At 43.4% G+C, this 18493-nt stretch overlaps 1 protein-coding gene across 1 annotated transcript in view; it reads left to right on the forward strand.

Moving 5' to 3' along the window:
- The window catches only part of LOC132826821 (solute carrier organic anion transporter family member 1C1-like), a 54495-nt gene extending 49742 nt beyond the window's left edge, over window positions 1-4753 (forward strand). The window contains exons 13-14 of the mRNA XM_060843070.1: window positions 1542-1659; window positions 4549-4753. Of these exons, the coding sequence (XP_060699053.1) occupies window positions 1542-1659; window positions 4549-4753 (323 nt within the window). The remainder of the gene's footprint in view (window positions 1-1541; window positions 1660-4548) is intronic.
- Window positions 4754-18493: the final 13740 nt, after the last annotated feature.

The following is an 18493-nucleotide window of genomic DNA, read 5'->3' on the forward strand; positions in this document are numbered from 1 at the left end:
GTCCCCACCCCATCACTATTCAGTTTAATTCCTTCCATTGCCCTAGGTTATACAATTTGCCGATAAATTGAAGCCAGCATACTTCAGGTAATGACTGTTCCAGTGCTAGAGTTCTCTCTTTTCGCCAAACTGGTACAAGTGCCTCATAAATCAAAACCCATTTCTCTGACACCAGTCTTTGAACCATTCCTTTGATTGTCTGAACTGATTTGCCTTCTGCCGATTTGCTCATGGCTCAGAGATTATTACCTTTGTGTTTCTGCTTTCTAATTTAGCCTCCAGTTGCTCACCTCCATCAATAGAGCCTCTTTCTTAGCCCTACTTACGTCACATGTTCAGATGTACCATGACAACTGAAGACTTTTCTTTTAAGTTTCTCCCAGCAATGGGGAACTGTCCTTAATCCTGACACAGGCAGCAACACAGCCTTTGGAACTCACCCTCTCAGTTACAGGGAATCCTCTAATTGCCAGACAGCGTACGTTTAAGGTGAGGAGTAATTGGTTTAGTGGAAATTTTTGCTCACACAAAAGGTTGTAGATACATAGAAGGTGCTGCCTGAGAGGATGGTGGAGGCAGGTACTCTTGTAACATTTAAGAAATGTTTGGATGAGTGCTTAAAATGCCAGAGCATTGTTGACTATGGACCAAGTTCAGGTAAATGGGATTAGTTTAGTTTGGTGTTTGTTGGTCAGCGTAGACATGATGGGCAGAAGGACCTGTATCAATACTCTATGACTCTATGACTCTATATGCTGTCCTTTATTGCAGCTACGTTGACACCACTTGAATGGCTCTTGCTCAATGTTGCAATGATCAGTTTGCTCATCCTCTCTGCAGTCCCTGCTCTCAACCAGACAAGTTGCAAGAATGCATGAACCTGATGGACTGTTGCCTGGGTTAATGCTATGTTCTGGATACCATGCCAGCTTCACTCATAGCCAAACCCTCCTGTTCCTGACATGAAGAAAATCTGAAATACCTTGCATAACGAATGTGACTGCCTCATGAAACAATGTCATTGTACCTCCCTCCCTGTTGCACAGCGGTGTCTGAAGCTCAGATATTCAGCTCAACAATATTGGAATGAATTTCCTCATTGGACAGACACTTGCTGTAACCGCAGTTAGTGTGGATCACTTTGGCGTCCAACAGCTCCCACATGCTACAGAAGCAAGATATCACCATCCATGCCCTTATAACAATGATTATATCTTCCCAGGACTTCTTTAAAACTACTGCACTTAGAAGGATAAAACCTTAAAGATTCACTAACCAATCACTAATTTCTCAAATCAAAACCTTGAACACTCTCCAATTTTGGGAAATTGATAAAAATACATCAATAGCGACACATCCTTCTCCCGCTTCACAGAACTCCCACTTGCACCAAATCTCGAAGTCAATTCTTAGACCTTATCACACCCTTCTGATATATTTTACTGATATTGAAGGTGCTGTATAAATGTGACGTGTTGTTATTGTTCAAAATGTTATTTGCAAAGTCTTTCCAACACTGTGTCCTTTTCCTTCTATTCCAGCTGGAATTCCAGCTCCTATTTACTTTGGAGCTCTGATAGACACAACATGCCTGAAGTGGGGAACCAACAGTTGTGGGAGGCGAGGGGCTTGCAGGCTGTATGACACGGATGCTTTCAGGTTTGTTGCTATTTCCGAATGGGCTGTTGGACTAAACATAATGGTGGTACTGTGACCAATTGGTATGCTGTTCCCTAGGTAACCAGTGCAGCCACAATCCATTTAAACTAAACCTCGTGAGAATCTACTGACAGCAGCACAATATGATGAAACTTCTGCAATACCCCTGATCATTGTGGTATCCGTCTTCACTCTGAGAGCAGTGGTTGAGTTCATCTGGCCATCATGTGAACCCCTGCCATTCTTCAAGTGAAATTAGGTGCGCAGCTGAAAGATCAAATAGGAGAAAGTGAGGTCTGCAGATGCTGGAGATCAGAGCTGAAAAATGTGTTGCTGGAAAAGCGCAGCAGGTCAGGCAGCATCAAAGGAGCAGGAGAATTGACGTTTCGGGCATAAGCCCTTCTTCAGGAATAAGGAGGGCTTATGCCCGAAACATCGATTCTCCTGCTCCTTGGATGCTGCCTGACCTGCTGCGCTTTTCCAGCAACACATTTTTCAGCACAGCTGAAAGATGCCCACTCCCAACTTTTTCGGATAACTCTTCCTGAGTCCACTAGGTGACTCGCGACTCGATAAACACATGCACAATTTTGGAGAGCTCGGCACTTTTTGCACTGGGACTTCTCACTTTCTCAGTTTCTGTCGGATCCAGCATGAAATTGGAGGTGACCAGCAGATGAAGTAAGCTGGTTAGAGGGTCGTGCAGTTAGAGTTGACCAGTGTGAGTGGTTTTGTGTCAGCACCCCCAAACCCCGACTCCTGGTTATTGTCATGGTAAAATTCTTTTCTCTCAATGGATAGGGGCATTTCAGTAGGAAGAGGGGGCATTGGGTGGAAGTGGGGAGGGTGGACACCCAATCCTTGAGCGTCAGAGTTCCATTGCAAGGCTGGTGGATGTTTGAGATCAGCCGGATGTGCCTACAAGCCTCACATTAGTGTAGGCTCCTCCTACAAGGCTCGGTATATCCTGTCAGAATCAGGGCTGAACAGTAACTGCCTTGACCAGGTACATGAAGGTATTTTGGGGGCAATTTACAGTTTTCATTGTGACACTTTCGAGCTGTGCTGCCCAGGCCTTTGTGCTCGTGACATCTTGGTATAATCCGTAAATCTTTGAATCAATTTCCACATTGTTTTGCTTAGATCAAAGGTAAATTGTCAATTGACTGCAGCTCCACTCTCTACTTATTTGAGCTCTCTTTTATTGATTGGGTGAGGGAGCCATTCTCTCTGTGCCCGGGTAATTTGGTCTTCGCGCGCATGATTTTAACATTCAAGTCACATAAGGGATAGACGATGACCATCTCTAACAAGAGGGAACCCAACCAACTGATCAGCGGCAGTACCATCTCAGAATCTGGTACCATCAACAGCCTGGGGATTATCATTGACCAGAAACTTAAGTGGACCTCACCTATAAATACAGCAGCTGCAGGAGCAGGTCAAAAGGTGGGAATTCTGTGGTGACCCACTCAACTCTTGACTCACTAAAGCCTGTCCACCATTTCTACAATCACAAATCGGGAGTATGATGGAACATTGTCCCCTTGCCAGGATGAGTGCAGCTCCAGCAATACTCAAGGAGACCAACATCATCCAGGACTCCATAACCAATTTGATTAACACCCCATTCACCATTTTAGGCATTTGCTCCAGCCACACTCAGCATACAATAGCAGCGGTGTGCATAATCTAGAAGACGCGCAGCAGCACCTCACCAAGTCTTCTTCAACACCATCCAGACCTATAACCTCTACCTCCTAGAAGGCCCAAAGCGGCAGATGCATGGGAATGCCACCACCAACAGTACGTTCCCCTCCAAGCCACATGCCACCCTGAGCTGGAACTATATTGCCTTTCTTTCAGTGTCACTGAGTCAAAATCTCTTACTACTATCACTGCATATGTCGTTACACCAGTGGATCAAGAAGGTGACTCATCATTGCTTTTAACCTATTTCCAACTGAATTCAGGACAATTGTGGCCCAGAAGTAGACAAGGCGCATCCCCCAAAATGCTCTGATTGTATTTCCAGAGGATCTTTTGATTAGGCTGTGAGGCAGCCCAGAATAATTGATCAGAATGTGCTATCTCTATAGGACATTGCTATCATTTCTCACCTTAAAATGTTCATTTGATTTATTTTAGATTGATTGATTGATTCATTGCTATCATGTGTATTGAGATACAGTGAAAAGTGTTGTTTTACAAGCTATACAGGCAGGTCATACCATATACAGTGGAAGAAAAAATGCAGAATACAGCCTTACAGAAGCAGAGAAGTTGCAGAGAGAGAGAGATCAATATTAAGATTTGAAAGGTCCGTTCAAAGGTCTGATAACAGCGAGGAAGAAGCTGTTCTTGAATCTGTTCACACGTGTATTCAAACTTTTATCTCTTCTATCCAATGGAAGATGGTGGAAGAGGGTATAATTGTGGTGGGAGGAGTCTCTGTTTATGTTGCTTGCTTTCCTGAGGCAGTTCTGAAAATGTGTTGCTGGAAAAGCGCAGCAGGTCAGGCAGCATCCAAGGAACAGGAGACTCGACGCCCCGGGCATAAGCCCTTCATTAAGAATCTTGAATCAGGAATCCAGTTGAAGGGCTTATGCTCGGGGTATCGAGTCTCCTGTTCCTTGGATGCTGCCTGACCTGCTGCGCTTTTCCAGCAACACATTTTCAGCTCTGATCTCCAGCATCTGTAGACCTCACTTTCTCCTTCCTGAGGCAGTGAGTAGTCCAAATGGAGTCAGTGGGTGGGAGGCTGGTTTGCGTGACGGTCTGGATTGTGTTCACAACTATCTGTAGTTCCGTACAGTCTTGAGAAGAGCATTTACTACGAAATACCATTTTTAAATTCTCTCTGATGTCCTTCCATATTTGTCCTTCCAGGTATGTCTACCTCGGAATGCCTGCCGGGATTGGAGTGGCCTGTTTTGCTCTATTTATTCCGTTTTTTATGCAAGTGAAGAAGCGTTTTGCAATAAAAGATGAAAAAGCATTTGACAATGTATGTACAGAACTGGACATCATTAATGAAGATAATGACCGCACTGGCTGTGACCTCTCGATGAATGCAGTCAATCCTGATCCATGAGTTCACTAAGGAGACATCTGGGCTGTATGGAGAAAAAGAAGGCTTGAAAAGTTCCATGTCTGTTTTACGTGAGGAGTGATATTTATATGTTAGCACTCCCAGAAAGTGCTGAAAATCAATAGATGGTTGTCCTGATTTTCTCACACTCCTGTTGTGCCAAACTCTATATTGGGTCTATTTAACTATAAAATTGAGTTGTTCCAAATAGTTATGTGTGAGAAATGTTTCAGTTACTCTGTAAAATTCTGACTTGGAAACAGCATCTTTAAAACTACATTTGTTGCCATTGACAGTTCGTGGACAATCTCCTTCACTGGTACAGTAAATGGACACATCCTCTGATTGGCTGGCATACTGGATCAGCACACCATCACCTGACTGGCTGACTCAATCAGCGCACCATCTGATTGGCTCTCAGACTTGATCAACACACCCTCAGATTAACTAGCACACCGAGTTAATGTACTCATTTATAGAGTTAGTTAACACAAGGAAAAAGTGAGGGCTGCAGATGCTGGAGATCAGAGTCAAGAGTGTGGCACTGGAAAAGCACAGCAGATCAGGCAGCATCCAAGGAACAGGAGAATCAATGTTTCGGGCATCAGAAAGAGCTTATACCTGAAACGTCGATTCTCCTGCTCCTAGTATGCTGCCTGACCTGCTGCGTATTTCCAGCGCCACACTCTCGAGTTGGTTAACACACTTTGGCAAACTTAGTGAGTTGAGACATCATCTATCCAATTGTCTCTTCCCCTCAAAATGCCCAGATTGATAGGTAATTTGGGTTGAATTTGTGCTATGGGATGGCACTTATGTGTGAGCTATTTCCAGCTTATATTTTAACATGTAAAATTGAATAAATTAATAGATTGTTTAAAATGCATCAGACCATATAGAGAGTAGAAAGACAGAAGGTGAAATTCTGGAAGTCTTAATTCTATATGAGAATAAGTAGTGTGACACACTGTCAACTTGGTGCATGATCATTGTATGGAAGGGACCGCAGTAGAACCACAGAGAAAGGAAGTGTAAAATTAACTATATTCTGCTATATACATAGGGCTAGATTTTCCAGGGGCCTCAATCCTACACCCCGTGTAGTGAGGTCAATTGTGGGCTGACTGATGCAACAAAAATGGCTGCCCCTCAGTGATAGTACATTGGGGCAGCTTACATGAGGTAATTATGGGATTCCCATCCCTCAGGTAATGGAAGGCCTGTCCTCAAGAGATGCCAGGCATTATGGCTAACCACCAGCTGAGTAGTCCAATCAATGCCAAAGCTTGACTGGTGTATAATCAGCTCAGAGGAAAAGATGCACAGTGACGACGGGGGGGGGGGGGGGGGGGGGGGGGGCGGGGAAGGGGAGTACTTTTCGGGAGAGAACAGGGACCATTTACAAGGGTGGTTTTAGGAATGAGAAACTCCAGATCCAAGGATAGATTGCAGAACTTGGGACTGTACTCCCAAGTAAAAGAGGAGACTCGATGGAGGTTTTCAAAATCATGAGCGGGCCGAACAGAGTAGACAGGGAGAAGCTGTTGGCACTTGTAATAATTAAAAGGAGTGAAAAGACACAGACTTAAAGTGATGTGCAAAACAAGACAACAGTGATGTGAGTGAAAACTTGTTTTACTCAGCACATAGTTAAATTATGGAATGCACAGCCTGGAAAGGTCATTGATGACTATTTGGATAAAAATGGATATGCATAAAAGGCAAGAGATTGTGCTAATGAACAGAACCACTGCAGACATGATGGGCTGAGTGGCCTCCTCCTGCACTGTAATAATTCGATGGCTCTATGATGTAGGGGCATGTCTGAGCAATATGGGGATTGGAGACTTCAGGATAGGCAGGAAATCATTTAGGAGGGTTTCTTCCAATGGGCATAGAGCAGTCCCAATCCCAAGGGAGAGGAGCTGTGCCCAATTCTCATCTGCCTTTTCACCTGAAGGAGGGAGTATGGGGGAAATGGGATGTGAGGTTGTGAACTGCTTTCTTCATTTCTAACTCCCCACCTGCACATATTATTGTGTGGCAGGGGCCTAAACCCTCAACCAGACCCTAAACCAGCTATTGGTTGTCATTAAAGGCCTCAACAGGCCTGAGGACAGCTGAGTTGACTGATGGCTTCGCTGCTTACTATACTACAAAGAAGTGGGAGTGTCAGGAAAGGGCTGGGAGAGCCCTCCAACTCCATCACTGAGATGGTGGGGTGGGGAGGGGTGCTACAAAACTCCCACCTTAGAGCAGGTTGTGTGAGTGAAATATAAACAAAGCAGAATTCAATCAATCAGCACATCAGCAACCGAATAGATTATTAACTAAAGCCAGTAAGGCATGAGTAGAAGGGTTAGCGTCACTGGGCTCTGAATCCTAAAACTATGACAGTTCAAAGGGCTTTCATGGATACAGAATCCAAAAAATCACAGAAGTTTCCTTGGATCAACAGAAAGTTAGTCCTTATAAGGACTCTCAGAAACAAAATTAGCATGTCTAATCGATCTCAAACAGCACAAAGAATTCCTGGTCTTCAAAGCACTGGATGTTAGAAATAGTTACTTCTTATTGATGACAATGAGATGGAGTTCAGACTTGAGGCAGCAGGAGGCCAATGCCAACAGAGTCTCCATTAGGAATATCATAGACTGAATCGTATTGGTGGCTGCCTGAGCTGTAAGTGTTGGAATTCACTCCCAACATTCCCTCAGCTCTCTCCCTTTCTCTCTTCTAAAACTTTCCTTAAAGCCCACTTTTAATCTGTCCGAGTAACTCCTTATGCAGCAAGGTGTCAATTTGAAAACAGGTGTGAAGCATCTTGGGATATTTTGCTACATTAATTGCTCTGGTTGTTTGTGGTGTAGTGATAGTGTCTCTACCCCTAACTGAGACATGCGGGTTCAAGGCCAGGGGTATGTCATAGCAACATTGATCAGGTAGATTAGAACAATAGGTTAAACTTAAATAAAATTAGCTACTGGAGCAATGCAAATTGGTGTACAAAGAAAATGACAGGATGCAATTTTGTTTAACACACTATTTTTTACTCCCTTCAACTGGTTGTCCTGAAGATTAATCTTCACCATGAGGGAATGGCTCTTTGTAAGCCTTAACCCAGGCCCTCAGATCTACATTAAAAAGGGTTTCACAAAGCAGGAATGGCAGCATTCATGAGAACCAGTAATTTACTCATAATCAACATGAATGAAAAGATTGGTCTTTGCAATGCAAATATGAAGCTTCGGTGTTTGGGAATTCCTTTATGTGTGTATCACTCAATGTAAGGTCTGCTTGCCTGCAAACTGCACAGTTTAATGAAATTGGATGGACTCATTTTAGTCTCTGAACCTCATTTGCAATGCTACAATTCCATAACTCCTGTTCCTGATAGCTACGGCTCATGCCATACACTGCCTGCCTCTCTGAAATGAATATGATTGTCACATTCAGAATACTCGTGCAGATATCTCCAGTCAGGAGTGGGTATGGTTCTGGTTATTCCAGGAGAGGGTACTTTGCTGAGCTTGGGGAAGTGACATAGTGAGATATAACTGGCTGAGAATTGCTTGCGGAAGTACCTGAAATGGAAAAGAATATAGTGGTCTGTCAATTGAAACATTAAAATTTCTTTTGTGGTATGTAAAAGTCACATTTTCTGGTAAAATAGACAGATGCAAAGATAATCACCATGTTGAATCAGTCAAAATTTTACACATTTTGAAAATAATGGACTATGGGTTTGAATTTTTGGACTGAAAATACCAAAAGAATTATTAATGGAAACTGAACAATTTACAAATTCGCAGTTGTTACGAACTCTGAAGAGGTGACTATAAATCAAAATCAAGCAGTTTACTTAAATGACCGTCAGCTGAATAAAGCACTAACAAGATTCCATTTTTGTAGTCATATCTTTAACGCGAATTGGAACTAACTCAAATTAATAGGAATTTCCAAGGGTAAAGGTTAATTTTACTTTAATTAGAGTCATGGAGTTGTACAGTATGGAAACAGACCCTTCAGTCCAACTCATCCATGCTGACCAGATATTTTAAGCTGATCTAGTTCCATTTGTCAGCATTTGGCCCATATCCTCTAAACCCTTCCTATTCATATATCCATCCAGATGCCTTTTAAATATTGTAATTGTACCCCCTCCACCACTTTCTCTGGCAGTTCATTCCATACATGCACCACCCTCTGCGTGAAACTGTTGCCCCTTCGGTCCCTCTCACCTTAAATCTATGCCCTCTAGGTTTGGACTCCTCCACCTTGAAAAAAGACCTTGGTTGTTCACCCAACCACGACTCTCATGCTTTTATAAAATTCTATACGTTCACCCCAAAACCTTCAATGCTCCAGGGAAAATAGCTCCAGCCTATTCAGTCTTGTCCTACAGTTCAAACTTTCCAATCCCAGCAACATCCTTGTAAAACTTTTCTGCATCCTTTCAAATTTCACAGCATCTTTCCTATAGCAGGGAGACCAGAATTGAATGCAGTATGACAGAAGTCGGATTTAGATCAGAGTGGTGCTGGAAAAGCATAGCAGGTCAGGCAGCATCCTGCTCCTCGGATGCTGCCTGACCTGCTGTGCTTTTCCAGTACCACTCTGATCTAAAACTCTGGTTTCCAGCATCTGCAGTCCTCACTTTTGCCTAGTATTGCAGAAATAGCCTAACCAATGTCCTGTACAGCGACAACTTGACATCCCAACTCCTCTGCTGAATGCATTGACCAGTAAAGGCAAATGTACCAAATGCTTTCTTACTATCCTGTTTACCTTCAAGAATCTATGAAGCTGCACCCCAAGATCCCTATGTTTGGCAATTCTCCCCAGGACATTACCATTAAGTGTGTAAGTCCTGCTTTGATTTGCCTTTCCAAATGCATTTTACCTTTATCTAAATTAAACACTATCTGCCACCCCTCAGCCCACTGGCCCATCTGAGCAAGGTTCTGTTGTACTCTGAGGTAACCTTCTTGGCTGTCCACTGCACCTCCAATTTTGGTGTCATCTGCAAATGTAATAACCAATCCTCCTATATTCACATCCAAATAATTTATGTAAATCACAAAAAGCAGTGGACCTAGCACCAATCCTTGAGGCACACTGTTGATCACAAGCATCCAGTCCGTAAAACAACCGTCCACCATCACCCTCTGTTTCCTACCTTCAGACCTATTTTGTATCCACATAGCTAGCTCTCATTGGCTCCCATTGTTCTAACCTTCCTAACCAGTCAACCATGTGGAATCTTTTTAAACGTCTACTAAAATCCATATCGACAATATCCACCACTCTGCCTTCATCAATCTTCTTTGTCACTTCTTCAAAAACACTCAATCAAGTTAGTGAGATACAATTTCCTGCACGCAAAGCCGTATTGACTATCCCTAATCAGTCAGTGCTTTTCCAAATGCATATAGATCCTTTCCCTCAGGATTCCCTTCAACAACTTGCCCATCACTGATGTCAGGCTCACTGGTCTCTACTTCCTGGCTTTTCCTTGCCACCTTTCTTAAATAGTGGCACCATATTAGCCAATCTCCAAACTTCTGGCATCTCACCTGTGACTATCAATGATACAAACATCTCAGCAAGGGGCCCAGCAATCACTTCCCTATCGTCCCTCAGAATTCTGGGTTCTGGGGATTTATCCACCTTTATGAGTTTTAGTTCGTCCAGCAGCTCCTCATCTCCTCAACACTTTTCATGTATGCATTTCTCCAAGGTCGCTAGCGTCCATATCCTTTTCCCAGTAAGTACTGATGCAAAATATTTGCTTAGTTTCCCACCCTACTGTTCCTCACATGGATGGCCTTGTTAATCTTTAAGAGCCCGACTCTCTCCCTTGTTACTCTTTAGTCCTTAATGTATTTGTAGAATCTCTTTGGATTGTCCTTAACCTTTTTTGCCAACTATCTCATGTCATTTTTCACCATCCTGATTTCCCTCTTGAGTAAGCTCCAATTGCTCTTGTACTCCTCAAAGGATTCACTTGACCACATCTGTCCATACCTGCCATAAGTAAGTAAAAAATGAGGTCTGCAGATGCTGGAGATCACAGCTGCAAATGTGTTGCTGGTCAAAGCACAGCAGGCCAGGCAGCATCCAAGGAATAGAGAATTCGACGTTTCGAGCATAAGCCCTTCATCAGGAATAAGAGAGAGAGAGCCAAGCAGGCTAAGATAAAAGGTAGGGAGGAGGGACTAGGGGGAGGGGCGATGGAGGTGGGATAGGTGGAAGGAGGTCAAGGTGAGGGTGATAGGCCGGAGTGGGGTGGGGGCGGAGAGGTCAGGAAGAGGATTGCAGATTAGGAGGGCGGTGCTGAGTTAGAGGAAACCGACTGAGACAAGGTGGGGGGAGGGGAGATGAGGAAACTGGAGAAATCTGAATTCATACCTTGTGGTTGGAGGGTTCCCAGGCGGAAGATGAGGCGCTCCTCCTCCAGCCGTCGTGTAGTTGTGTTCTGCCGGTGGAAGAGTCCAAGGACCTGCATGTCCTCGGTGGAGTGGGAGGGAGAGTTAAAGTGTTGAGCCACGGGGTGATTGGGTTGGTTGGTTCGGGCGGCCCGGAGGTGTTCTCTGAAGCGTTCAGCAAGTAAGCGGCCCGTCTCCCCAATATAGAGGAGGCCACATCGGGTGCAGCGGATGCAATAGATGATGTGTGTGGAGGTACAGGTGAACTTGTGGCGGATATGGAAGGATCCCTTGGGTCCTTGGAGGGAAGTGAGTGTGGAGGTGTGGGCGCAAGTTTTACATTTCCTGCGGTTGCAGGGGAAGGTGCCGGGGGTGGAGGTTGGGTTGGTGGGGGGTGTGGATCTGACGAGGGAGTCACGAAGGGAGTGGTCCTTGCGGAACGCTGATAGGGGAGGGGAGGGAAATATATCCTTGGTGGTGGGGTCCGTTTGGAGGTGGCGGAAATGGCGGCGGATGATACGTTGTATGCGGAGGTTGGTGGGGTGGTAGGTGAGAACCAGTGGGGTTCTGTCTTGGTGGCGGTTGGAGGAGCGGGGCTCAAGGGCAGAGGAGTGGGAAGTGGAGGAGATGCGGTGGAGGGCATCGTCGATCACGTCTGGGGGAAATCTGCGGTCCTTCAAGAAGGAGGCCATCTGGGCTGTGCGGTGTTGGAATTGGTCCTCCTGGGAACAGATGCGGCGGAGACGAAGGAATTGGGAATATGGGATGGCGTTTTTACAGGGGGCAGGGTGAGAGGAGGTGTAGTCCAGGTAGCTGTGGGAGTCAGTCGGTTTATAATAGATGTCTGTGTTGAGTCGGTCGCCCGAGATAGAAATGGAAAGGTCTAGGAAGGTCTGTGTTGAGTCGGTCGCCCGAGATATCTGTGTTGAGTCGGTCGCCCGAGATATCTGTGTTGAGTCGGTCGCCCGAGATATACCTGCCATATGCCTCCTTCCTTTTCTTGACCAGACTTTCAATTTCTCTCATCATCCAGCAGCCTTGCCTTTCACACTAATAGGCACATACTGCCTCTATTTGAAGCACCCACAGCACTCTCCATGCAGGTACAGTGCTATATAGTTACACAGTTCTACAATACACTGGTCATCTCTCACGTAGGCTAGGTCAGCTGTTCTACTCAATAACAGCTTCCACCTTCAAGTTCTGCAGGTATAATTAATATCGTGAGGCACACTTCTGTGAAGGTGAAAGTGAGGACTGCAGATGCTGGAGATCAGAGTCTAGATCAGAGTGGTGCTGGAAAAGCACAGCAAGTCAGGCAGCATTTGAGGAGCAAGAAGATCGATGTTTCGGGCAAAAGCCCTTCATCATCTAATCTTAACACTTCTGCGAACCTTCTCTCCCTTTGGCCATGACATTCATGAACTGCAGTTTTCCAAATTTCCTCTTCAAATGACCAACTAATAAAATATTGCTTTTGGTAGGAAATCCAAGCAGAGGCAATGTTATCATGAGTCGTTTTCTGAAGGGGTGCAGGGGCATAGTGGTGAGTGGAGTGGTGTTGTGCCATTGTGTCATTGAAGGTGACTGAACAGGTTGAGAAAGGCATATACACGGTGTCCTGAATTGATATGTAGAGGCAAAGAGGCTGTAACAACCGGCCTGGGGTTGAGTGGGGATGTTGGGGTGGGGGGGGGGCTCCAATTGCTATGATGCCATGAAGGGAGGAACTGATTCTGCTTCATTATTCAACCATTCGCCCATGTGGGTCAGAACAAGGTAACCTCAAATAAAGGATAACCTTCCCTCATAGCTGGATTTCCCAATTTCGATGCATTTATGTTTTAAATGGAGCCACCTAAATCAGGCTTTTACTTTTAAAAATGAGTAAATTTTAGTTACCAAACTCTATTTTTGTCTGGATTCGTACTTAGTCAGGGCAGTCAGAGGTAAAAATGCAACACTTGTTTGAAGGTGCAATGGAACTTCTAATCTCCGTTTCATGCTTGTGTCACATTCAGTTATCGTGTATTGCATGTAGTATTTGCATTCTTTCATTGAAAAGCCCCTCTTAGTCACAGTTTTGTAGTCCTCTAATCAGTTTCAAAACAGAGCATGATTATTAGCAACTGGACAACAATCAAAGTGCTTTTACAGTACCTAATTACATAAATAATATGGAGTATGGCTTGAAAAAAAAGGCAAGTAATAATATAGAGCTGGGCTATGCTTAAATTCAAGTGTATACTTCATGTCTGTATAATGAGTTATCAATACATTGGATATAACCTTTACGTTAGAGCCCATCCAAAAACAGTAATGCAACATGGCTGATGATTAATAGTATCCTAAAGGTTGGCAAGTGCAAAATATTGAGTGAACATAATTGATACATTCTTGTCTTTAATGGTAAAAAATATTTAATAAGAGGCGTGTTCCAGACTCATTTGCTGATCACATCAGAGAACAACTATTTTTATGACATTGCTTCCATCATCATGGTATAACGTATACATTTCAGCATCAGCTAAAACATGGACTGAGTACACAACAATAGGGCTACAACATTCCACTCATGGAATTCAACTTCCTTCCTGTCATTCTATTGTTTATGGTAATTTCGAAAGCAGCAGCTGGTATAGTGTTTCACAAACTTCACAAACTTTTAAAGGGTGTCCCTTAACTTCGGATTGATACCTTAGAAATTGGATTTATTTTCTTTTAATTGCTGACAGAACTTTTACACCGTCTTTAGTGATAAGGTCATTGTAATGATGTAGCAGGACCATGGATGAGAATGGGGTGGCACGGTGGCACAGTGGTTAGCACTGCTGCCTCACAGCGCCGGAGACCCGGGTTCAATTGCCGACTCAGGCGACTGACTGTGTGGAGTTTGCACATTCTCCCTGTGTCTGCGTGGGTTTCCTCCAGGTGCTCCGGTTTCCTCCAAAGATGTGCAGGTCAGGTGAATTGGCCATTCCAAATTGCCCATAGTGTTAGGTAAAGGGGTAATGTAGGGGTATGGGTGGGTTGCGCTTCGGCGGGTTGGTGTGGACTTGTTGTGCTGAAGGGCCTGTTTCCACACTGTAAGTAATCTAATCTAATCTAACGGTTGCCATCATCTGGGGGGACACAGATTATCACTTATTAAGGAGCAGCTGACTGTAGGGGGAGGCGCGGTGGGCTGGGGGTTTTGGCAGAGAGGCAGAGAGTGGAGCAGAAAGTCAGCATGGAGAGTTGGTACTCTGTGATAAATTTACACTAAGTCTGTTGAATCCAATAATAAAATTGCACAGGACATTGCATTGGTCTGACTTGACTTAATTTATTTTTTTATTTATCCACGAGATGATGGCATTGCCAGCTCAGCCAGCATTTATTACCCATCCTGGAGGGCAGTTAAGGATTAACCACATTGCTGTGGGTCTGGAGTCACATGTAGTCCAGACTAGGTATGGATGGCAATTTCCTTCCCTAAAGGAGATTGGTGAACCAGATGGGCTTTTCCAACATTCGACAATAGATTCATGCTGCTGTGCAGAGGAACCTCGGTGTCCTTGTGTATGAATCACAGAAGGTTAGGAGAAAGTAAAGACTGCAGATGCAGGGGAGTCAGAGTCGTAAAGTGTGGTGCTGGAAAAGCACAGCAGGTCAGGCAGCATCCAAGGGGCAGGAGTGTCGATGTTTCGGGCATAAGAATTGAACCTACCCTGCTGGCATCACATCAGATTGCTAACCAGCAATTCAATCCACTGAGCATCACAGAAGGCTGGTCTGCAAGTGCAACAGTGCAGGGAAGGCCTTTTGTCTTTCATTGCTAAAGATATTGCATTTAAAAGCAGGGCGATCATGTTTCAGCTTTATAGGGTGCTGGTGAGGCCACAGCTGGAGCACTGTGTGCAGTTTTGGTCTTGTTGCTTGAGAAAGGATGTACTGGCACTAGAAAGGGGTGCACAGGAGGTTCACTCGATTGATTCCGGAATTGAGGGGGTTGGTTTATCAGGAGAGATTGAGTAGACTGGGATTATATTCATTGGAATTTAGAAGAATGAGGGGGGATCTTATAGAAACATATAAATCATGAAGGGAATAGGTAAGATAGAGAGGACATTGTCACTGGCTGGCATAGCCTCCAAATTAGGGGGTGCAGATTTCAGACTGATTTGAGAAGGAACATTTTCACCCAGAGGATTGTAAATCTATGGAAATCCCTGCCCAGTGTCATTGATGAGGATTCCTCATGAAATGTTTTTAAAGCTAAGATAGATAATTTTTTGGAACTGTTAAAGGAATTAAGCGTTCTGGTGAACGGGCAAGTAAGTGGAGCTGAGGCCATGAAAAGATCAGCCATGATCTTATTGAATGGCGGAGTGGGCTTGAAGGGCCAGATGACCTGCTCCGAGTTCTTACGTTCTTATGTGATCATTGGACTTTTAGTTCTGGATTTTTTATTGAATCCAAATCGCACCATCTGTCGTGATTTGAACTCAGGTCGCCAGAAAATTCCCTGAGTTACAGGATGAACAAACTAGTGACAATACCCCCAGGCCATTGCATTTGAATTAGACTGCAGAGTGCAGAGTGGATGGTACAAGGCCACTCTATCCAAAGACAATGGCACAGAAAAACATTCTTCACTCAATAACTAGTAAATCGGTCCAATCGAAATCCAGGTGTTTGTTTTTTTTTTGCACATACTATGTTTCTCAGATTGCTTCTTTCAACAGATCTTGTAAAATAATTATCTTTGAAAATGAAAAACTAGTGACTAACAACAGATGAGATGTGCTAAGAAGTACTTAACTCACCGCAGAACACTAACATTGCCACAAAACAGAAACAAAAACACATTATCTTCAGAGAAAAAAATGTCAAAATGAAAAGGTGGGATAACTTGATGACATTTATTCATCATCTCACACTGAGCTGAATGTCAATCAGAAACACAACTTAAAAATACTACACGTACACAGATCTGTCATCAGCTTCAGACAGAAAAACAACAAAAAATCCTCAAGCGCGAGAAACCTGACGTTAAGATGGAAATTCAAAGCTAGTCATTCAGCAACTGCTCAAAACAATGTTGTTGTATTGACACCAAATCAGGAAATGATACTTCACAGAAGAAGGCCATTTGGACCATTGGTAGAATCATCAAGTCAATCTCAGTCCACTGCCTCACTATTTATTTCCTTCAGGTATTTATTTGATTTTATTTTAAACGTTACCATTAAATTTTCTTCTTGCACCTTTAATGCATACCAGTTGACAACAATCTACTGTTTATATATTTTCATATCACCTCTGTTATTTAGTAGAGAGCGCAGGAGATCAGAGTCAAAAGGTGTGGTGCTGGAAAAGCACAGGCAGTCAGGCAGCATCCAAAACATCAACTCTCCTGCTCATCAGATGCTGTGCTTTTCCAGCACCACACTTTTTAACTCCTCTGTTATTTGCCAATCTAGTTAAGTGTGTGTCCAAAGTTACAGATCTTCTTCCAACTTAAACAGCTGTTATTTACTCACTCTATCAAAGCCATTCAAATTTTGAACAGCTCTATCAAATCTCTTCCTAATCTTTTCTGCATTAAGGACCTCAGGGTCTCCTGAATCAACTCAACCAAAATCCTTTATCCTTGGTATCAGTCAACTAAGCATCTTCTGTATTTCATGTAATTTAATTTTTATGAATTTCTAAGGTCCTCCTAGTCAATATGTCAGTAGAGATATGCTCAGATTATCGTCACTATATCGTAACATGTGACCAAAGGGTATAATAGAGTCAGACTCCATCTGACCTCAGATTACTTTCAGCATGACAGGAAGAATGCTCCTCTAGACTAACATTAAACCTTGGAGGTCTGTGTGAGAAAAAACATTAGCAGGCCACATGAGATAATATAAACATTGCCGCATCAAATAAAGCATATTGTTGGAGGATGCAAACTCAACCTGTGCCATGGACACAACACTTCAGCTGAGGGATATCTCGTGTTTTAAGAATACCTAAAATATCTGCTTTTGTATCCTGTTCCATCTTAATATAGCTAAGAATCCCACGCTGTTTAGTTTTTAATGATCATCACAACTCGTGCTGGCGTTTTTAAAGATATGCCCCGGGTCTCTCTATTCCTATAAAATTGTACCATATTGTCCTTCTTCATTCTTCCTACTATAATTTTTCTCTCCCCACTTCTTTGTATTAAGGTTGCTGGCTATGGATACTAGCACCTGAATAGTTTAAGTCTGCACCTCCTCTTCTGTTTTAATGGAGGTGATATGCATTGGTTTAATTGGCACTGGGGGAGAAGTAAAAGGTACCTGTTATTGGAATGACTGAGTGGCTCACACTATTTATGTTTAACCACACAATCCACGTGAACCCACTGAAGCATGTTGATTGCATTTTGGCTTGTAACTGCATCAGAACTGGGAACTGAGAAACAAGGAGAGGGATGCAAATGCAACAAAAAAAAAAGAAGGGAGAGGAAAGAGAGATACTATGCAATTGGCACAGATTAACTGGTCCACAAGCTCACCAATAGAGAACTCTCTAGAAACACTTTTTGTTTCTAGTGTTGCCTCATCTCCATTCCCTATGGTACTGAAAAATGAACTCTGCTCTAATTTAATCTCTCCAGATTTCCAGTCCATCACAGATTCTCCTATTTTGTGGTCTTCACAACCATCCCAATTGTAATCTACTGCATCTCTATTTGCAGAATACGCCCATAATGTGAAGTTAAAGGAAGTAAATCAGCTTTTCTATTTCCTCAGCAGTTGCAAGTTAGTAAGTGTGAATAATTATACATAGGGTTTTTAAGTCATTGAAAATGCAACATAAAAATTAAAACTGAAAAATGTCAACAGTAACCAGGAATATGTTGATCCTCAAACACATAATTCATGTTGTTAATGTCAAGTTGATCTCATGTAAACAAGTACTAGTTTCAATTACATTATTCACTTCAAATAAATGATTCTTCTTGAACACAAACATACATAAATATTGCCTCACTGATTTGTGTGTCCTTCACTCTTTCTATCACACATTGTGGATAACACAGCTACCTACGGCCTCAAAGTGAACATCACCACAGAAGATCTACAAACACCGTGGACCATTTTCAAGTGACAATGTGACTGGCCATTTCTCTTTACCCAAGCCAACCAATTGTCATTACACCTCTATGCTCCCCAAAAAACTCTATTCTGTCAAAGGAAGGATTTTTCCTTAACAGTATGAGTTAGACCTGAGCACCAGGAGCATCTAGGATGCCAGGGGCCATAACAGGGGAGGGCCATCACACAGTTGG

Source organism: Hemiscyllium ocellatum, chromosome 23, assembly GCF_020745735.1.
Source record: "Hemiscyllium ocellatum isolate sHemOce1 chromosome 23, sHemOce1.pat.X.cur, whole genome shotgun sequence".
Taxonomy (NCBI): domain Eukaryota; kingdom Metazoa; phylum Chordata; class Chondrichthyes; order Orectolobiformes; family Hemiscylliidae; genus Hemiscyllium; species Hemiscyllium ocellatum.